The following is a 23298-nucleotide window of genomic DNA, read 5'->3' as shown; positions in this document are numbered from 1 at the left end:
TGTCCTGATGTTAATGCAACTCGACACCCAGTCAAAACAGCCAAGGCTCAGGCCTCTGCACCAATAGAAAGACTGTTTGATGGGCAAATATAAACAGTTTAGCTTGGATGAGTCCAACTAGGGACTTTAAATTGAGGAGATAGAGACACAACTTCAAAACAAATGGGATAAGTCAGAGAAGGCGAGCAAGACGTTCTCATATAGGCTACCCAGGCTGGGACGTGATATAGTTTACTGTATCTCAGCAACAGCTTAATATATAGATCATTTCTACAGAGGACAGGTGATTTTAAGTGCATTTCAAAATCATAATACTGTAACATAAAAAAAGCCTCAGCCATTGAGATAGAATTGTAAAATGTGAAACTCCACACCACTCCGCTAACACAGACACTGTTAATCAGAACCTCTAGTACCCCAAAACTCACACTGTTAAAACAGACCTTAAAATAACCTTAATGCTCCCTCTGGGAAGGAATAATCTCCTTAACACATGAGAAATGGTATCCTGCATAAAGGTTAGTCCCTCTGGAACCTTTCAGTGACGACGATATTAAAAATGAAAAATGGCACACGACTTCGGACAGCATCCGTACCACACCATAAACATCCTCTTCCGGACAGAGCTGCTACTGTACGCTGCTATGAGCTCTTTACAAAATGTCTGACCTAGTTCTCACTAACACAATGTTGTGTAGTAGTGCCTGTTTCACACCAGGTCTGAACATGCAGTGGCTACAGTTGTATTCTCTAGTAGATAGATCAATTAATAAATATAGTGAATACTTTCATTTCTCATAGGGAAATGTGCAGCAACATACAGGCCTGCTTGACACAATGTCACTGGATCTGAACGGCTTCAAATCAAATATTATTGGTCACATATACATGGTTAGCAGATCTTATTGGGAGTGTAGCAAAATGCTTGTAAAAGGACTAGAAGCGAGGCAGCCCTCTCTGTCGACGCCATCTTTAAAAGGCTTCAGTCCATATCAATGTTTGTCTACAGCGGGGGATGGGCAACTGCTTCTTTTGTAGCCCTGTGATCAATTCCACCCCTACAATATGTCCGTCTCTGACAGCACGTATCAGCTAACATTGTTTAGATTGGTAAGTTAGTCATGCCAGCTATCTAAACTTGTAGTAATCATGGTTGAATTACCGACCAGGGCCCATTGATTTTATTAGTCACTCTCACTCAGATATCATATTAAAAATTGCAAACATTTCTCTCCACCCAATGGCCAAATGTGAAGAATTGCAGGAAATAACTTTAAAACGGCAGATTTTTCTCTCTGCTGTCATGAGGGGAAAAAAGTTAATGTCACTTCGGGCCGTCAAAAAGCTGACTGCATGTTTTACATTTGTAAACAATTCTTATTTATAATGATGGCCTACCCCGGCCAAACCCGGACGACGCTGGGCCAATTGTGCACCGCCCTATGGGACTCCCAATCACAGCCGGTTGTGATACAGCCTGGAATCGAACCAGGGTGTCTGTAGTGACACCTCGAGCACTGAGATGCAGTGCCTTAGACCGCTGCGCTACTCAGGAGCCCTGTGTGGGTAGGCAGACCCGCGAGCCACTCGGGAGCCCTGTGTGGGTAGGCAGACCCACGAGCCAATCGGGCGCCCTGTGTGGGTAGGCAGACCCGCGAGCCACTCGGGAGCCCTGTGTGGGTACGCAGACCCGCGAGCCACTCGGGAGCCCTGTGTGGGTAGGCAGACCCGCGAGCCACTCGGGAGCCCTGTGTGGGTAGGCAGACCCGCGAGCCACTCGGGAGCCCTGTGTGGGTAGGCAGACCCGCGAGCCACTCGGGAGCCCTGTGTGGGTACGCAGACCCGCGAGCCACAGTGGCCCCTCATGATGAGTTCAGATTTCTTGTGGCCCCACCCACATCAGAGTTGCCCATCCGGTCTCCAGTAAGACAACAATAGCAGACAGCAGTGTTCCCTGAGGTATATAGTGATGCCAGTCTCAGCCACATTGAACCAGCATGTGACAAGTGTGACAAGTGTCTGATGATTGACAGTTGAATGACAGGACAGTTTACCATTCTCCCCTCTCTTCCTCCCCCACCTCCTCTCCTCAGACCCCTTTCAGAAACTACACCCCTGAGAGGGGGGGGGTGGGAGCATCCTGGCAAAGAACAGACACTTTCTAACAGACATCCAAATGGAGTGGAAAGTAGTCTCTCTCTCTCTCCCTCTCTCTCTCTCTCTCTCTCTCGATAATGGAACCCTGAAAAGAGCTGACTGTGGAGGGAAGGAGCGAGGGAGGGGTTTTTGGGATGAGAGAGAGAAAGAATAGACAGCTCTCTCAAAAGAGAAAAGGCACCAGAAATGAGAGGAGTCCAATTATCTACAATCACAAAATGTTGCTGTCCTTTCGGTTTCTCTTGGGCCAGACCCATATAGCTGGCTTTCTGGGCAGAGGAGTGATTGAGAAGGATGAGGCTGCAGAATCCTCAGAGGAGATAGCAGTGAATAGCAAACCATTGTGAAACGTCTCATTGGAATGATGATGCTAGTGAGGAGTAGATTTGCAAAATGGTATTGGAAATCTGTCAAATACTTTCGCTATGCTTGACTGAGCTGCCTGGAGCACCGGAACCAATTGCATACTCTCAAAAATGCAAACCCTGCCTATCCGGCACAACAGGCAGAGTCAGGCAGATGCTCAAAGTATCTAATGTGCTCACCTTTGTATGGGACGATGGGATGAACTTTCCTGCTACACTCCGGTAGGGGCTGGGACGGGCTCTCAAAGTTGACCAATGGCTGCTGGCATAGACAGAGTGGCAGGCAGAGGAGCAGCAGTAGACCAACGGGAGGATGGGACACAACCTCCCACAGAGACGTCGCCATGGTTACGGGGCCAACCACGCCCACCATACCTCTAACTGGTCCTCACAGGACACACCTGAGGGAAGAAGGACAGAGCTGTCAGTCAAACATACACATGGCCAATGACGATTGGTTATAACATACAGACAGCCAATCACCACTTAGACAGTAAAGTGCAGCAAAAGACAACTAGAGCGACAATGTCTTCTGTATAAAATGTATTTGAGCTTTTAGATATTTTTACTCCTTGAAAGATATGGGAAATAAAGGTAGAAAGAGCAACGTGTCAACTGAACACCACAGACCATAGATAATACTATGTATTATCTCTATGCCAGAATAGATCCATTTAACAAATCTGATCATTTCATTTCAACCTTTTAGTGATCCCAAGCCTTCCTGACCCCTGGGCCTTGTACTTTTGACCGTTTTATGGGCTGGCCAATTGACACCTGTCTAGTGTGCTGACATTGTGCAGAGCTGGAGTGAGTGGCCACCAACGCTGACCCAAATGACATTAGCGGGGTCAAAGGTTATAGCAACGCAACAGTAATTGAGCTACTCCCCCTATCCCAAACCCCAACATGCAAACTTATCCTGTCATTACTAATAATCACACACATTCATTCAAATGAAGATAGATATGCAGGGGTTGAGGAAACGGTGTGTGGTATGAAGCTAGACATGCAGGGGTTGAGGAAACGGTGTGTGGTATGAAGGTAGACAAGCAGAGGTTGAGGAAACGGTGTGTGGTATGAAGGTAGACATGCAGGGGTTGAGGAAACGGTGTGTGGTAGGAAGCTAGACGTGCAGGAGTTGAGGAAACAGTGTGTGGTATGAAGGTAGATATGCAGGGGTTGAGGAAACGGTGTGTGGTATGAAGCTAGACATATAGGGGTTGAGGAAACGGTGTGTGGTATGAAGGTAGATATGCAGGGGTTGAGGAAACAGTGTGTGGTAGGAAGCTAGACATGCAGGGATTGAGGAAACGGTGTGTGGTATGAAGGTAGACAAGCAGGGGTTGAGGAAACGGTGTGTGGTAGGAAGCTAGACATATAGGGGTTGAGGAAATGGTGTGTGGTATGAAGCTAGATGTGCAGGAGTTGAGGAAACGTGTGTGGTATGAAGGTAGATATGCAGGGGTTGAGGAAATGGTGTGTGGTATGAAGCTAGACATATAGGGGTTGAGGAAACAGTGTGTGGTATGAAGGTAGACAAGCAGGGGTTGAGGAAACGGTGTGTGGTATGAAGCTAGACAAGCAGGGAGTGAGGAAACAGTGTGTGGTATGAAGCTAGACAAGCAGGGGTTGAGGAAACAGTGTGTGGTATGAAGCTAGACAAGCAGGGGGTTGAGGAAACAGTGTGTGGTATGAAGCTAGACAAGCAGGGGTTGAGGAAACAGTGTGTGGTATGAAGCTAGACAAGCAGGGGGTTGAGGAAACAGTGTGTGGTATGAAGCTAGACAAGCAGGGAGTGAGGAAACAGTGTATGGTATGAAGCTAGACAAGCAGGGGTTGAGGAAACAGTGTGTGCTATGATGCTAGACATATAGGGGTTGAGGAAACAGTGTGTGGTATGAAGCTAGACTTATAGGGGTTGAGGAAACAGTGTGTGGTATGATGCAGGGGTTGAGGAAACAGTGTGTGGTATGAAGCTAGACAAGCAGGGGTTGAGGAAACAGTAAGTGGTATGAAGCTAGACAAGCAGGGAGTGAGGAAACGGTGTGTGGTATGAAGCTAGACAAGCAGGGGTTGAGGAAATAGTATCTGGTCCACCTTCATCCCCTTTAGCCAATAGAATAGAGAACAATGGCCCATTTCCAGAGAATATAATAGTTTAGTATAGAATAGTTCAGTATAGAATAGTTTATTTTAGAATAGTTTAGTATAGTATAGATGAGTGTAGAATAGTTTAGTATAGAATAGTTTACAATATAATAGTTTAGTATAGAATAGTTTAGTATAGAATAGTTTACAATATAATAGTTTACAATATAATAGTTTAGAATAGAATAGTTTATTATAGTATAGAATAGTTTAGTGTAGAATAGTTTAATGTAGAATAGATTAGTATTGAATAGTTTAGTATAGAATACCTGAGCACCAAGTCTATGACCAAAAGGCTCCTCAACAGCTTCTACCCCCAAGCCATAAGACTGCTGAACAATTCATATAAATCGCCACCGGACAATTTACATTGACCCCCCCTCCTTTTGTACACTGCTGCTACTCGCAGTTTGTTTGTTACCTATGCATAGTCACTTCGCCCCCACCTACATGTAAAGATTACCTCAACTACCTTGTACCCCCGCACACTGACTCGGTACAGGTGCCCCCTGTATATAGCCTCATTGTTATTCTTATTGTGTTACTTTTTATTATTACCTTTTATTTTAGTCCACTTTGTAAATATTTTCTTCTTCTTGAACTGCACTGTTGGTTAAGGGCTTGTAAGTAAGCATTTCACGGTTGGTGGGTAGTTCTGTCATAAAGTTCATCGTCTGAGAAGGAGAAATCATCGGACCAATATGCAGCGGTGAAATTGCTCATCTTCTTATTTATTAAAGAAAGGAAAAATACTCATACAAACAAACGACGAAAAACAGTCCTGTAAGGTGCTCAGACTATACACGGAAACAACTGCCCACAAAACCCATGAAGAAAAAAACCCTACTTAAATATGATCTCTAATCAGAGGCAACGAGGATCAGCTGCCTCCAATTAGAGATCAACCCAAACATACACAACATAGAAATAGAAGAACTAGAAAGGAAAACATAGAAATAGATAACATAGATCAAACCCCAAATCCCAAAACACACAAAACAACCACCCCCCTGCTACGCCCTGACCATACTATAATAACAAAATAACCTCTTTACTGGTCAGGACGTGACAACGGTAAAGTCTACACTTGTATTTGGCGCATGTGACAAATAGCGTTTGATTTGATTTGAATAGTATAGAATAGTTTAGTATAGAATAGTTTAGTATAGAATAGTATAGAATAGTCTAGAATAGAATAGTGTAGAATAGAATAGTATAAAATAGAATAGTATAAAATAGTATAAAATAGAATAGTCTAGAATAGAATAGTATAAAATAGAATAGTATACAATAGTATAAAATAGAATAGTATAGAATAGTGTAGAATAGAATAGTATAGTATAAAATAGAATAGTATATAATAGTCTAGAATAGAATAGAATAGTATAAAATAAAATAGAATAGTATAGTCTAGAATAGAATAGTATAGTATAAAATAGAATTGTATAGAATAGTCTAGAATAGAACAGTGTATATTAGTCCGTCAGAGACTGACATTCTTCTTCTGTTCTGCTCCCAACACCCCCAAGACAGACAGACTCAAACATTTACACTGCATCTGTTACTGTAAACTTCTGGTGTAGTTATTCAACCGTGTGTCTCTCTTGCACGTTGTGGGCACAGATGTGGAACCCTCATTCCTCTTTAAAGATCTGGAGCAAGTGAAGGGAAAAGGATGCATCAAGCGTAAGTTGCTGCAGTCCTAAACATCTGGCCCTAGCTAGCTGCTCACAGCAGCCTCGGAGACCACTGGAGTTGGCAACTTGGCACAAGTCCAGTCTAAAACCATCTGGGTGCTTAATGCCCCACTATCACCATGGGCATCAGCAGAAGCTGGCACACACACTGTACTGTACATCTCAGAGGAAAACACCACACACACACACACACACACACACACACACACACACACACACACACACACACACACACACACACACACACACACACACACACACACACACACACACACACAGCTGGCAGGCAGGCGGGCATGCTCCTTCTCACATTCCCTCTCTTCCCAATGTCCTTGTTGTAGTGGCTGAAGGACTGGAGAGTTTTTAACAAAGTAAAGTTGATCATTAATGTTGGCAGTGAACCATAAGAGGCGTTCAGCCACAACTGTAATGACTTGGTGCTTGGGTGCCAAGCAGCTGCCAGGGGTGTGTGTACATGATCAGAGTCAGGTATCTTGGAAGAGAAGGGAGGGTCTCCTTCTGTTGATTATGGCAGTAGATACAGCAGGTTGTCATGGTAACAACACGTATTGCTGATGGAGATGATTAGTGATGTGGATGATTATGAACAGATGCATTTTTAAAAGAGTGTCTTAATTAAGAGTTTGTGATGTAGCCTATACATGTTGTACACTGAGTGTACATAACATTAGGAACACCTTCCTAATATTGAGTTGCATCCCCCTTAGCCCTCAGAACAGCCTCAATTCGTCGGGGCATGGACTCTACAAGGTGTTGAAAGTGTTCCACAGGGAAGCTGGCCCGTGTTGACACCAATGGATTTAACAGGCGACATCAATAAGGGATCCTAGCTTCCACCTGGATTCACCTGGTCAGTCTGTAAGGTTTTGTACACTCAGTGTATATTTAGCATTTCCTCACAGGCACAATCAATGGGCTGTAGCCCCTCACTTTGACTGTAGTGAGAGATGAGCACATTGAGTTCCTTGTTAAAACAGAGACTGAGGTAATACATTCTTCATTACCAACACCTTCAAATGAGAAGTCTAAACACTTCTCCATACTGAGATCTAACATCTATCCATAACTGGTGGAGAACCATTAGGTAGAAGTCTAAACACTTCTCCATTAGAGATGTAACATCTATCCATAACTGGTGGAGAACCATTAGGTAGAAGTCTAAACACTTCTCCATACTGAGATCTAACATCTATCCATAACTGGTGGAGAACCATTAGGTAGAAGTCTAAACACTTCTCCATACTGAGATCTAACATCTATCCATAATTGGTGGAGAACCATTAGGTAGAAGTCTAAACACTTCTCCATACTGAGATGTAACATCTATACATAACTGGTGGAGAACCATTAGGTAGAAGCCTAAACACTTCTCCATTTGATATCTAACATCTATACATAAAGTAATTCCACAAATTAACTTTTAACAAGGCACACCTGTTAATTGAAATGCATTCCAGATGACTACCTCATGAAGCTGGTTGAGAGAATGCCAAGCGTGTGCAAAGCTGTCATCAAGGCAAACGGTGGCTACTTTGAAGAATCTCAAATAGAAAATATATTTTGATTTGTTTAACACTTTTTTGGTTACTACATGATTCCATATGTGTTATTTCATAGTGTTGATGTTTTCGCTATTATTCTACAATGTAGAAAATATTACAAATAAAGAAAAACCCTGGAATGAATCGGTGTGTCCATATATTACACACATACCCCAGACACTCAACCCACCAATCAGAGTATGGGAGTGTGCTTCGTCTCTCTCTCTGTATTTAAACACCTGACCTAGAGGCTGTGGAACCCAGACACAGTCCAGACCCTCCTACCAACCAGCCAGCAATAAATCAATCATGCAACACAACTTTGATTATAGGCTTTACTCCAGGCCCTCTGTTGTCTCTAATTGGTCATTGGTTCTGAGTCCTGACCAGGCAAGCTACTCATTAAACGGATCTTTATTCACTGCTGCCCTACACAGTGGGTGCATCCCAAATGGCACCCTATTCCCTATATAGTGCACTACTTTGGACCAGAGCCCATGGCATACAGTTCTGAAGAACCATGAATCAAACTGGACAATAAAGGCTAGTAGTCCGTGTCACAGTCTCACAGCTTGGAAACTTCTAGCCAATGGCTCTCCACCAGTTATGTATAGATGTTACATCTCAGTATGGAGAAGTGTTTAGACTTCTACCTAATGGTTCTCCACCAGTTAAGTATAGATGTTACATCTCAGTATGGAGAAGTGTTTAGACTTCTACCTAATGGTTCTCCACCAGTTATGGATAGATGTTACATCTCAGTATGGAGAAGTGTTTAGACTTCTACCTAATGGTTCTCCACCAGTTATGGATAGATGTTACATCTCTAATGGAGAAGTGTTTAGACTTCTACCTAATGGTTCTCCACCAGTTATGGATAGATGTTACATCTCAGTATGGAGAAGTGTTTAGACTTCTACCTAATGGTTCTCCACCAGTTATGGATAGATGTTACATCTCTAATGGAGAAGTGTTTAGACTTCTACCTAATGGTTCTCCACCAGTTATGGATAGATGTTACATCTCAGTATGGAGAAGTGTTTAGACTTCTACCTAATGGTTCTCCACCAGTTATGGATAGATGTTACATCTCAGTATGGAGAAGTGTTTAGACTTCTACCTAATGGTTCTCCACCAGTTATGTATAGATGTTACATCTCTAATGGAGAAGTGTTTAGACTTCTACCTAATGGTTCTCCACCAGTTATGGATAGATGTTACATCTCTAATGGAGAAGTGTTTAGACTTCTACCTAATGGTTCTCCACCAGTTATGGATAGATGTTAGATCTCAGCAGTGGTGGAAAAAGTACTCAATTGTCATACTTGAGCAGAAGTAAAGATACCTTGATAGAAAATGACTCAAGTAAAAGTGAAAGTCACCCAGTAATATACTACTTGAGTAAAAGTCTACAAGTATTTGGTTTTAAAATATACTTAAGTATCAAACGTAAATGCAATTGCTAAAATGTAATTAAGTATCAAAAGTAAAAGTATATTTTTTATTGAGACAGATAGCCAAGGGCACACTACAAAACTCAGACATCATTTACAAAGAAGCATTTCTGTTTAGTGAGTCTGCTAGGTCAGAAGCAGTAGGGATGACCAGGGATGTTCTCTTGAAGTGTGTGAATTGGACCCTTTTCCTGTCAAAATGTAAAAGGGGAACATTATTTTTTTTAGGAATGTAGTGAAGTAAAAGTAAAAGTTGCCAAAAATATGAATAGTAAAGTAAAGTATGAATACCCCAAAAAACTACTTAAGTAATACTTTAAAGTATTTTTACTTAACTACTTTACACCTCTGGATCTCAGTATGGAGAAGTGTTTAGGCTTCTAGCCAATGGCTCTCCACCAGTTAAAGAGAGAGAATAGCAGTAGTTCAGAGCTCATGACTCCAGACAGGGGAGAGTAGGGGCTGGTCCAGACAGACAGGGGAGAGTAGGGGCTGGTCCAGACGGACAGGGGAGAGTAGGGGCTGGTCCAGACGGACAGGGGAGAGTAGGGGCTGGTCCAGACGGACAGGGGAGAGTAGGGGCTGGTCCAGACGGACAGGGGAGAGTAGGGGCTGGTCCAGACGGACAGGGGAGAGTAGGGGCTGGTCCAGACAAACAGGGGAGAGTATGGGCTGGTCCAGACACACAGGGGAGAGTATGGGCTGGTCCAGACAGACAGGGGAGAGTAGGGGCTGGTCTAGACAGACAGGGGAGAGTAGGGGCTGGTCCAGACAGACAGGGGAGAGTAGGGGCTGGTCCAGACAGACAGGGGAGAGTAGGGGCTGGTCCAGACAGACAGGGGAGAGTAGGGGCTGGTCCAGACAGACAGGGGAGAGTAGGGGCTGGTCCAGACGGACAGGGGAGAGTAGGGGCTGGTCCAGACGGACAGGGGAGAGTAGGGGCTGGTCCAGACAGACAGGGGAGAGTAGGGGCTGGTCTAGACAGACACTGGAGAGTAGGGGCTGGTCCAGACGGACATGGGAGAGTAGGGGCTGGTCCAGACGGACAGGGGAGAGTAGGGGCTGGTCCAGACGGACAGGGGAGAGTAGGGGCTGGTCCAGACGGACAGGGGAGAGTAGGGGCTGGTCCAGACGGACAGGGGAGAGTAGGGGCTGGTCCAGACGGACAGGGGAGAGTAGGGGCTGGTCCAGACAGACAGGGGAGAGTATGGGCTGGTCCAGACAGACAGGGGAGAGTAGGGGCTGGTCTAGACAGACAGGGGAGAGTAGGGGTTGGTCCAGACAGACAGGGGAGAGTAGGGGCTGGTCCAGACAGACAGGGGAGAGTAGGGGCTGGTCCAGACAGACAGGGGAGAGTAGGGGCTGGTCCAGACAGACAGGGGAGAGTAGGGGCTGGGCTAGACAGACAGGGGAGAGTAGGGGCTGGTCCAGACAGACAGGGGAGAGTAGGGGCTGGGCTAGACAGACAGGGGAGAGTAGGGGCTGATCCAGACAGACAGGGAGAGTAGGGACTGATCCAGACAGACAGGGGAGAGTAGGGGCTGGTCTAGACAGAGACTGGAGAGTAGGGGCTGGTCCAGACAGACAGGGGAGAGTAGGGGCTGGACTGCTCTGTAGCCTGGGGGGTTTTGAGGCAGACATGGCCCTGATAGGAGGGTGTCTGTAGCTGTAACCCAAACACCCACACACCTTCCCCATACACACACTCCCTCCACATCTTCTAATGAGCGTTACCCGTTCTCCTCTGGCCTGCCACAGACAGTCCTCCTACCCTATCTCATTCTCCCTCCTCTCTCTCCAGACCCCCTAAAGTCAGGTCTGTATTGACCATGTCTAATCCACCTCAATGGCCCAGACCCACAAAATCCCTCTAAAGCCTACTCCCAAACCAGGGGTGGCATCTCTAGAGCCCTCTATGATCCAGCTCCATTCAGATATGAGCCTTAACCAAAGAGAGGAAGAGAGAGTGAAAGAGACGGGGAGGGAGGGAGGAGAAAATATATAAAAGAAGAAGACAATGTGTTATAAAAGCACATAAAGGTCCTTTATACGGATGCCAAATCCTTTTATGGACGTATGAAATGTGATGATCTGTGAAAGATGAGACAGTCTAACTACTGGGTAGAGCGAGAGATGATGTGTGAACCATGGTGAAAACCCCCTGGGAAGATGGAAGGAGTGGATAAACGCTGCGTTGGTGGCCTGTCTGGGACAGCCGTGGGACTACAGTACTGTATATACTATATGGAACAATGAGGATGTGCTGCTAACAGTGACTTAATGACCAGTTGGTCAACAAACAGCATCTTTAAAGTCAACGCTTAATGAAGGCTTTGTAAAACCTTTATAAGGCCTTCGTAGATGCTTCACAAATGTTTTATAAGCAAAGTCACACTATATAACAGGTGTTAAGGATATATCTGGATATGTGGCATAACCCTTTTACCATCCTTTACATAGCATTTATTGATGAATGATCTGTGAAGCATTTGTGAATGTCTTAAAAATGTTTTAAAACGGTTGTTTGGTTAAAGTGGGACCACAGCTTTTACATGGAATGACAACGCACTCTCTCTGGAGAGGGAGCAAAGCAAGTCATGGCAGACAGAATCTATCCCTCCTTTCTTTCACAGCCATGAGATGCTTTACATGTTTTTGGCCAATGAAAGTCTAGACTCAACAACTACCACACCAGACTGGCAGTTCCCTGAAATGTGCCTTGTTAAAGGTTTCAGAATGTCAACTATTTCACTTATGGCTAATTCTCAGAGAAGTGTTCCTTCTATCAATCTATTACTAACATTGTAACTACATTAGCACTTGGTTGACTCTGAACTAATGCCTCATTTGGGAAATTAAATGTTGGTTTTATGGACGAAACGGAATGGAATTAAAAGGATTTGGAGAGCAACAAATAGCGAGGACCTGGAGTGAAGTTTGAAGAAAAAGTATAAATCTGATTAACCAGTTAATGTGTGTGAAATGACACCACAATATATACCATTATGCTGCTACCTTTATACCCCATTATGCTGCTACCTTTACACACCATTATGCTGCTACCTTTATACACCATTACGCTGCTACCTTTATAAACCATTATGCTGCTACCTTTATACACCATTACGCTGCTACCTTTATAAACCATTATGCTGCTACCTTTAAACACCATTATGCTGCTGCCTTTAAACACCATTATGCTACTGCCTTTATACACCATTATGCTGCTACCTTTATACACCAATATGCTGCTACCTTTATACACCATTATGCTGCTACCTTTATAGACCATTATGCTGCTACCTTTATACACCATTACGCTGCTACCTTTATAAACCATTATGCTGCTACCTTTATACACCATTACGCTGCTACCTTTATAAACCATTATGCTGCTACCTTTAAACACCATTATGCTGCTGCCTTTAAACACCATTATGCTACTGCCTTTATACACCATTATGCTGCTACCTTTATACACCAATATGCTGCTACCTTTATACACCATTATGCTGCTACCTTTATACACCATTATGCTGCTACCTTTATACACCATTATGCTGCTACCTTTATTCACCATTATGATAATATATTTTGGTCAGGGCTCCCTTGAAACATAGATTCCTATCGCCATGATAATAAATACAATGCACTTCTCATAATGAAAACTCTTTATGAGACCAAAACGCTACGTTTTCCTGAATGTTTCCTGAATAAAAAACAAAAAAACGAATTGTATTCACTTCATGTAATCTCAGAAAAGAGAAAGCACACGTGTGGACCAAAAAAAAGCATATCCTTACAGATACTTACCTGGACAAAACAAGCATACACTTAGATACTTACATGGACAAAACAAGTATACACTTACAGATACTTACCTGGACAAAACAAGCATACACTTAGATACTTACATGGACAAAACAAGTATACACTTACAGATACTTACCTGGACAAAACAAGTATACACTTAGATACTTACATGGACAAAACAAGTATACACTTACAGATACTTACCTGGACAAAACAAGCATACACTTAGATACTTACATGGACAAAACAAGTATACACTTACAGATACTTACCTGGACAAAACAAGCATACAATTAGATACTTACATGGACAAAACAAGTATACACTTAGATACTTACATGGACAAAACAAGTAAACATCTCATGTTCTCCAGTCCCAGTCCAGGCTCCAGTGACCTGCTACTAACTGCTCTTTCCCCAGATGTTTCCCTGTAAATCACCAGTGTGTAAGTCTTTATTGATTTCCTGCCCTGACCTGTTGTGTTCTGTTGTTCCCTCTAATGCTGTAGCTAAACACCGACCTGTGAAGTCTCCCCTCACACTCACTCTGTCCCGGCTAAAAGGCTGCTCCTACTGGCAGGCTACCACGACTTGTCCCTGTTTTAACTCAACCTAACATTCTACATGCTGGCAAGGTGTCTGTTTAAAACCACATAAACAAGATCACTTTGCTAATCTGATCAGTGAGTGGAGTAGGATCATTTATTTCATTCTTTCGTTAAGAAAGCAGGGAGCCTCGTCTCTGCTGGACATGGACAACAGAGTACCTTTCCATATCCACACCATTACTATCAAGCAACATCTTCAAGACACACATTTACATGACAACAATGAGATGAATCAGTGAGATATTCTTTGAATTAATGATATATTGTACTTTATAAACTGGGTGGTTTGAGCCCTGAATTCTGATTGGCTTAAAGCCATGGTATATCACACCGTATACCATGGGTATGTCAAAACGTTTAGTTTTACTGCTCTAATTACGTTGGTAACCAGTTTATAATAGCAATAAGGTTCCTCGGGGGTTTGTGATATATGGCCAATATACCACGGCTAAGGGCTGTGTCCAGGCACTCCGCATTGCGTCGAACATACGAACAGCCCGTAGCCGTGGTATATTGGCCCTATACCACACCTCCTCTGGCCTTATTGCTTAAGTATATGATAGGGCTAAGACTGTGAATGTTGTATCAGACAGTATGCAGTGTTATACAATGGGTGGGTCTAATCCTGGATGCTGATTGGCTAAAACCGTATTCCAGCCGGTGTCTATTCCACCGGCTAAATCTATGATGTTGAAATGCCTATTTACTCTGTTCCATCTGACTGTGCAATCCACTGTCTCATCAGCCCAGCCAGGCAATTTATATACTAGATCTACCCTGTAAAAAGCATCTAGACATTATCTCCCATTTCTTTTAGACTAACATTTGGTTTTCAACAGCGCAGACTTGTAATAAACTTGCTGTCTGTCTCTCTGACATTTCCAACATTGTTTCAATATTGAAATTTTGATCTCCAGGTGTACTAGGGTAATGAATATGTCGGGATTCGGGTCAAAACAGACAGACTGGCAGCTTTTCTCAGCCAGCTGAAATCATGAATCAGGAATTTTTTTATGGATATATACAAAGAAATGCAGTTAGTTTGCTGTCATTCCAGCTTCAGTTTTAAGTGATTATGTTAGCTGTGTAGTTGGCTAGCTCCTCTGAACAGTGTCCTGGAGAGAGAGCAAATGTTCTATGTCAGGCGAAATTGCTCATCATTAGCTCGTTGTTATAGATGTATCCCAAAACAATCACTAGACAACAGCTTAAACAAACACAAACGCAGCTACTTTGCTATTATTCTAGCTGCACGTGACTGTGTTCGCCGAATTTGGCTAGCTAGCAAGCAAGGTATAAGAACGTTGCCAGCCATCATTAGAACGAACAACTCCATAGATTTAGAACAAAGAAACTTAACAACTGGGTCAGGCAACCGAACCGATAGAACAAACGACCAGTCGGCTTGGGTAGGAACCCTAGATTGTGTCGGGACTATATATCATGGAAGGATTGAATAGTATGAATACATTCATCAAAATAATGTTTTTAATGAAAATATGTCAGTCATTATTTGAATATGTTGGTAACTCATAGTATAAAAGTGAAAATGCCCTCGAAGCCGGTGTTTGGAGGATATATTGGCACAACTTTGTCTTGGGCCTAACAACACCTGTGCCAATATTCTCTGCAAACACCGGCTTCGAGGGCATAATCAAATCAAACTTTATTTGCCACATGCGCCGAATACAACAAGTGTAGACTTTACCGTGAAATGCTTACTTACAAGCCCTTAACCAACAGTGCAGTTCAAGAGGAAGAAAATATTTACCAAGTCGGCTAACATAAAAAGTCATAATAAAAAGTAACACAATAAGAATAACAATAACGGGGTTATATACAGGGGGTATCGAGTACCGAGTCAGTGTGCGGGGGTACAGGTTAGTTGAGGTAATATGTACATGTAGGTGGGGGACTTTGCATAGATAACAAATAAATAGCACGTAGCAGCAGTGTACAATGTAAATTGCCGTGAGGTAGCAGAGAAAACAGTCTATAACTTAACTATGTATTTTCTCATCTGGGACATTATGCCACATCAATAGTACATTTAAGTGTTTCAAAATATCGAGGAACAACAGCCAAAAGCAATGTACAGATATAAGATCTCAATTTGACCAGTTTCTCACAGCAGGAAAATATTGATGCAGCAACAGGGTGATCAAATTAAGATCCGACATCTATACATGCCTCCCATTCAAGCCTTTATGTACCTTCCACAAAAACCAACAATACAGCAAAACAGCATGATAACTTTGGTCTTTTTGACTTCTAAAGGCTTGATGCAAGTCTCTATCTACTTTGTGCTTCAGAGTGGTACAGCTGAGCCTGGATAATGATCCCTGTCTCCCTGGTCCCTAAGTCCCTGCATCCCTGAGTCCCTGGTCTCTGTCTCCCTGGTCTCTATCTCCCTGGTCCCCGTCTCCCTGGTCCCCATCTCCCTGGTCCCTGAGTCCCTGCATCCCTGAGTCACTGCATCCCTGAGTCCCTGGTCTCTGTCTCCCTGGTCTCTATCTCCCTGGTCCCCGTCTCCCTGGTCCCTGAGTCCCTGCATCCCTGAGTCCCTGCATCCCTGAGTCCCTGCATCCCTGAGTCCCTGGTCTCTGTCTCCCTGGTCCCCATCTCCCTGGTCCCCATCTCCCTGGTCCCCATCTCTCTGGTCCCTGAGTCCCTGCATCCCTGAGTCACTGGTCCCTGTCTCCCTGGTCCCCATCTCCCTGGTCCCGGAGTCACTCAGCTAATGGCTGCTATCAGGCAGAAGAGAGAGCATTCAGCCCAGGATTCAGACTGACACCTTCCTACGGTGGCTGTGTCCCAAAGGGCACCGTGACCCAACATCAGCATCTAATGTCAACCTCAGGTCATTGTGTGGGTGGGTCTGTTCAGTTCTTTCGTCACGGTGCCCCTTATCCAACCGAGAGAATGAACTGGACTCTGGAGACCGAAGGCCCTGGCTGCAACCTGCTGGGTGCTCAGCAGTTGTGAACTTGTGATGATTAATGAACCAACTCGTGCTGCCATTCAATTGCTGAACTTGCCTTTGTTGCTAGAAGAGCTCTGGCTGTGAGAGGGGGCAGAGAGACAGGGAGAGAGACAGACAGACAGAGGCACAGAGGGGCAGAGAGAGGCAGACCCAGGCGAGGACCAATGTTCTGACCGCTTTGTTCGTTGACTTGAATAGGGGAACAGGTGTCAGCTCCCTCCAGTTTTTTTTGTACTGAATGACGGCAACTTCTTGACACGTAAATTACGCAATTACAAGGGGACTGAGGCTGGGTAATTGGGTAGCAGATTGACAGGGGTTTCGCCCCAATCAGACCGGTGTTCAAATAGTGTTTGTTTTCTTTCAAATGCTGTGAGGGTTTGATTGAGCCTTCCTGGAGATGCCAGATGGACGGGGTTTGCAGTTTGCTCTTTTGGGACTATTTTGTTAGTTACATTGTGCAGGCAAGCTCAATCAAGCACAGCTGAAGTATTTGAAAGAAAACAAATACTATTTGAAGCCAGGTCTGTTGCCAATCCAAATCGCTCTCTCTCTCTCACACACACACACACACACACGGCTTTACATGGGATTATGAGAGTGTGTGACATCTCTGAGGGTGCCTCTGTGTTTCCCACACTCCCCGGGGAGAACCCCACGCTCCCCGGGGAGAACCCCGCGCTCCTGGAGAAGGACTGTAGTACTAAGTGGCTGTGTACCCCACCAGACATGCCACCAGGGGTCTTTTCACAGTCCCCAGGCCCAGAACAAATTCAAGGAAACGTACAGTATTATATAGAGCCATGAGCGCATGGAACTCCCTTCCATCTTATATAGCGCAAGTGAACCACAAACCTCAAAAAACAAATAAAGCAACACCTCACAGCACAACGCCTCTCCCCAATGTGACCTACTGGTTGTGTGTATGTACTGACATGTGACCTACTGGTTGTGTGTATGTACTGACATGTGACCTACTGGTTGTGTGTAAGTACTGACATGTGACCTACTGGTTGTGTGTAAGTACTGACATGTGACCTACTGGTTGTGTGTAAGTACTGACATGTGACCTACTGGTTGTATGTACTGACATGTGACCTACTGGTTGTGTGTATGTACTGACATGTGACCTACTGGTTGTGTGTATGTACTGACATGTGGCCTACTGGTTGTGTGTAAGTACTGACATGTGGCCTACTGGTTGTGTGTATGTACTGACATGTGACCTACTGGTTGTGTGTATGTACTGACATTTGACCTACTGGTTGTGTGTATGTACTGACATTTGACCTACTGGTTGTGTGTATGTACTGACATGTGACCTAATGGTTGTGTGTATGTACTGGCATGTGACCTACTGGTTGTGTGTAAGTACTGGCATGTGACCTACTGGTTGTATGTACTGACATGTGACCTACTGGTTGTGTGTATGTACTGACATGTGACCTACTGGTTGTGTGTATGTACTGACATGTGACCTACTGGTTGTGTGTATGTACTGACATGTGACCTACTGGTTGTGTGTATGTACTGACATGTGACCTACTGGTTGTGTGTATGTACTGACATGTGACCTACTGGTTGTGTGTATGTACTGACATGTGACCTACTGGTTGTGTGTATGTACTGACATGTGACCTACTGGTTGTGTGTATGCACACACACACACGCTACATGTTAATGTTTTTAAATGTATGTAAATTGTAAAGTCTTTTGTCTGTAATGTATTTTTCGTTCGGTGTCGGACCCCAGTTAGAATAGCGGTCCCCATTGGCGTGGGCTAATGGGAGATCCTAATCAAATCAAACCACAACTCATGAACTCCACTGAACTGGTTGTCAATTAACATGGAAGACCAAGCTGACCCACCTCCTCCATAAGCCTGCGCTGCACGTACTAGCTGGGTGTTTGTGTGTCTGCGTGTGTGTGGGGCGTATGTGTGTGTGCGTCTGTCTGCCATGTAATGATTTCTACAAAGTAAATAAACATGAGATAATCATGAAAGTTAACCATGTGAATTACTGGTAGAAGAGATTTCGAGGTGAAGTCGCTCAGCCTGCTCAATCCTGGTCTGTCTTCTACTACGACTCTCCCTATCAGCTAAGCACATTATTTGAAGACAAATAACCTTTTGATGGGAAGGAATAAACAACGTTTTAGGAAGTGGACAAACATGCTAATCTAAAACAGGAGATTAGTTTTATTTTAAATGTCACTGTGTTACGTGTTCTGTGAGCTGTTTAAAAACTCTGTTCTGACTTAACTACTGCTACTCCTAAACAGACCCACTCTCTAAACTAGACCCCTCTCTAAACCAGATCCCCTCTCTAAACCAGACCCCTCTCTAAACTAGACCCCTCTCTAAACCAGACCCCTCTCTAAACCAGACCCCTCTCTAAACCAGACCCACTCTCTAAACTAGACCCCTCTCTAAACTAGACCCCTCTCTAAACTAGACCCCTCTCTACACCAGACCCCTCTCTACACCAGACCCCTCTCTACACCAGACCCCTCTCTACACCAGACCCCTCTCTAAACCAGACCCCTCTCTAAACCAGACCCCTCTCTACACCAGACCCCTCTCTAAACCAGACCCCTCTCTAAACCAGACCCCTCTCTAAACCAGACCCCTCTCTAAACCAGACCCCTCTCTACACCAGACCCCTCTCTACACCAGACCCCTCTCTACACCAGACCCCTCTCTAAACCAGACCCCTCTCTACCAGACCCCTCTCTACCAGACCCCTCTCTACCAGATCCCTCTCTAAACCAGACCCCTCTCTACACCAGACCCCTCTCTACCAGACCCCTCTAAACCAGACCCCTCTCTACACCAGACCCCTCTCTACACCAGACCCCTCTCTACCAGATCCCTCTCTACCAGATCCCTCTCTAAACCAGACCCCTCTCTACCAGATCCCTCTCTAAACCAGACCCCTCTCTACACCAGACCCCTCTCTACACCAGACCCCTCTCTACACCAGACCCCTCTCTACCAGACCCCTCTCTACCAGACCCCTCTCTACCAGACCCCTCTCTAAACCAGACCCCTCTCTACACCAGACCCCTCTCTAAACCAGACCCCTCTCTACACCAGACCCCTCTCTACCCAGACCCCTCTCTACACCAGACCCCTCTCTACACCAGACCCCTCTCTACACCAGACCCCTCTCTACACCAGACCCCTCTCTAAACCAGACCCCTCTCTAAACCAGACCCCTCTCTAAACCAGACCCCTCTCTAAACCAGACCCCTCTCTACACCAGACCCCTCTCTAAACAGACCCACTCTCTAAACCAGACCCCTCTCTAAACCAGACCCCTCTCTACCAGATCCCTCTCTAAACCAGACCCCTCTCTAAACCAGATCCCTCTCTACCAGATCCCTCTCTACACCAGAACCCCTCTCTACCAGACCCACTCTCTAAACCAGACCCCTCTCTAAACCAGACCCCTCTCTACACCAGACCCCTCTCTACCAGACCCCTCTCTACCAGACCCACTCTCTAAACCAGACCCCTCTCTAAACCAGACCCCTCTCTACACCAGACCCCTCTCTACCAGACCCCTCTCTACCAGATCCCTCTCTAAACCAGACCCCTCTCTACCAGACCCCTCTCTAAACCAGACCCCTCTCTACCAGACCCCTCTCTACCAGACCCCTCTCTACCAGACCCCTCTCTACCAGATCCCTCTCTAAACCAGACCCCTCTCTACCAGATCCCTCTCTAAACCAGACCCTCTTTCTATAGCATACCAGACCCCCTCTCTATAACAGACCCCTCTCTAAACCAGACCGCCTCTCTATAAGACTCCATCTCTATAACAGACCCCGTCTCTAAGCCAGACCCCGTCTCTAAGCCATACCCCCACTCTAAACCAGACCCCCTCTCTAAACCAGACCCACTCTCTAAACCAGACCCACTCTCTATAACAGACCCCCTCTCTAACAGACCCCTCTCTAAACCAGACTCCTCTCTATAATAGACCCCCTCTCTATAGCAGACCTCCTCTCTAAACCAGACCCCTCTCTAAGCCAGACCCCCTCTCTACCAGACCCCCTCTCTACCAGACCCCCTCTCTACCAGACCCCCTCTAAACCAGACCCCATCTCTTTAACAGACCCCATCTCTTCAACAGACCCCTCTCTAAACCAGACTCCCTCTCTATAATGTGCCCCCTCTCTATAACAGACCCCCTCTCTATAACAGACCCCCTCTCTATAACAGACCCCTTCTCTAAACCAGACCCCTCTCTAAACCAGACCCCCTCTCTATAATAGACCCTCTCTATAGCAGACTTCCTCTCTAAACCAGACCCCCTCTCTATAACAGACCCCTCTCTCAGACCAGTCCTCCTCTCTATAACAGACCCCCTCTCCATAACAGACCCACTCTCTATAACATACCCCCACTCTATTACAGACCCCCTCTCTACACCAGACCCCCTCTCCAAGACCAGACCCCCTCTTTATACCAGACCTCCTCTCTATACCAGACCCCCTCTCTCAAGCAAACCCCCTCTCTCAAGCAAACACCCTCTTTATAACAGACCTCTCTATAACAGTCCTCCTCTCTATACCAAACCCCCTCTTCCTACCAGACCCCCTCTCTATAACAGACCCCCTCTCTAAATCAGACCCCCTCTCTATAACAGACCCCCTCTCTATAACAGAACCCCTCTCTGTACCAGACCATTCTCTTAACCAGACTCCCCCTCTATAACAGACCCCCTCTCTATAACAGACCCCCTCTCTATAACAGACCCCCTCTCTATAGCAAACCCCCTCTCTATAACAGACTCCCTCTCTATGACAGACTCCCTCTCTATGACAGACTCCCTCTCTATGACAGACTCCCTCTCTATGACAGACTCCCTCTCTATGACAGACTCCCTCTCTATAGCAGACCTGTTCTCTATAGCAGACCTGTTCTCTATAGCAGACCCCCTCTCTATAACAGATCCTCTCTCTATAACAGACCCCCTCTCTATAGCAGACCCCCTCTCTATAGCAGACCTGTTCTCTATAGCAGACCTGTTCTCTATAGCAGACCCTCTCTCTATAACAGATCCTCTCTCTATAACAGATCCTCTCTCTATAACAGACCCCCTCTCTATAGCAGACCCCCTCTCTATAGCAGACCCCCTCTCTATAACAGATCCTCTCTCTATAGCAGACCCCCTCTCTATAGCAGACCCCCTCTCTATAGCAGACCCGTTCTCTATAGCAGACCCCCTCTCTATAACAGACCCCCTCTCTATAACAGACCCCCTCTCTATAGCAGACCTGTTCTCTAAGCAGACCCCCTCTCTATAGCAGACCCCCTCTCTATAGCAGACCCCCTCTCTATAGCAGACCCCCTCTCTATAGCAGACCTGTTCTCTATAACAGATCCTCTCTCTATAACAGACCCCCTCTCTATAGCAGACCCCCTCTCTATAGCAGACCTGTTCTCTATAGCAGACCCCCTCTCTATAACAGAACCTCTCTCTATAGCAGACCCCCCTCTCTATAGCAGACCCCCTCTCTATAGCAGACCCCCTCTCTAGCAGACCCCCTCTATAGCAGACCTGTTCTCTATAGCAGACCCCCTCTCTATAACAGATCCTCTCTCTATAGCAGACCCCCTCTCTATAGCAGACCCCCTCTCTATAGCAGACCCCCTCTCTATAACAGATCCTCTCTCTATATATCAGATCCCCTCTCTATAGCAGACCCCCTCTCTATAGCAGACCCCCTCTCTATAGCAGACCCCCTCTCTATAACAGACCCCCTCTCTATAGCAGACCCCCTCTCTATAGCAGACCCCCTCTCTATAGCAGACCCCCTCTCTATAGCAGACCCCCTCTCTATAGCAGACCTGTTCTCTATAGCAGACCCCCTCTCTATAACAGATCCTCTCTCTATAACAGACCCCCTCTCTATAGCAGACCCCCTCTATAGCAGACCCCCTCTCTATAGCAGACCTGTTCTCTATAACAGATCCTCTCTCTATAACAGACCCCCTCTCTATAGCAGACCCCCTCTCTATAGCAGACCCGCTCTCTATAGCAGACCCCTTCTCTATAGCAGACCCCCTCTATAGCAGACCCCCTCTATAGCAGACCCCCTCTCTATAGCAGACCCCCTCTCTATAGCAGACCCCCTCTCTATAGCAGACTCCCTCTTCATAATAGACCCCCTCTCTGTAATACAGATACATTCTCCATAAAGCCTACATACAACCAACCTAGGCCCTGTTCAGTGGGGAAGAAAATGTTAGTGGAATGACAAGAAATGATCTGAACTCCTCCAATAACAACACATATTTTTCATTTTCAACTGCAAAACATTTTGCTATGCTGGTTCCCGCTGAACGCAACCTAGTATAATTGGAGCCAAGTGGGCCATTCAGAAACATCGTGGGATGGTTCGGTTCTCACAGTTCAGTCAGGCATGTTAACCATCACATCGTTTAACCAAGGAATCTTTCACCCACATGATCTTTAACCTAGCCCACTAACTATAAC

At 45.4% G+C, this 23298-nt stretch overlaps 1 protein-coding gene across 2 annotated transcripts in view; it reads right to left on the bottom strand.

Annotated features, from left to right (window-relative positions):
• Positions 1-23298, bottom strand: part of LOC106573968 (semaphorin-5B) — an 85198-nt gene that overhangs the window by 41154 nt on the left and 20746 nt on the right. Inside the window, exons 2-3 of one of the 2 annotated variants that reach the window (XM_045699370.1) lie at positions 13538-13627; positions 2703-2923 (exon numbers count right to left, since the gene is read on the bottom strand). In XM_045699370.1, the coding sequence (XP_045555326.1) occupies positions 2703-2895 (193 nt within the window). In that variant the 5' untranslated portion in view covers positions 2896-2923; positions 13538-13627. The remainder of the gene's footprint in view (positions 1-2702; positions 2924-13537; positions 13628-23298) is intronic. The other variant, XM_045699371.1, reaches the window with a different exon arrangement.

This window comes from Salmo salar, chromosome ssa17 (assembly GCF_905237065.1).
Source record: "Salmo salar chromosome ssa17, Ssal_v3.1, whole genome shotgun sequence".
Lineage (NCBI taxonomy): Eukaryota > Metazoa > Chordata > Actinopteri > Salmoniformes > Salmonidae > Salmo > Salmo salar.
The sequence above is the reverse complement of the archived record's forward strand: the minus strand, read 5'-3'. Positions and strand labels throughout refer to the sequence as shown.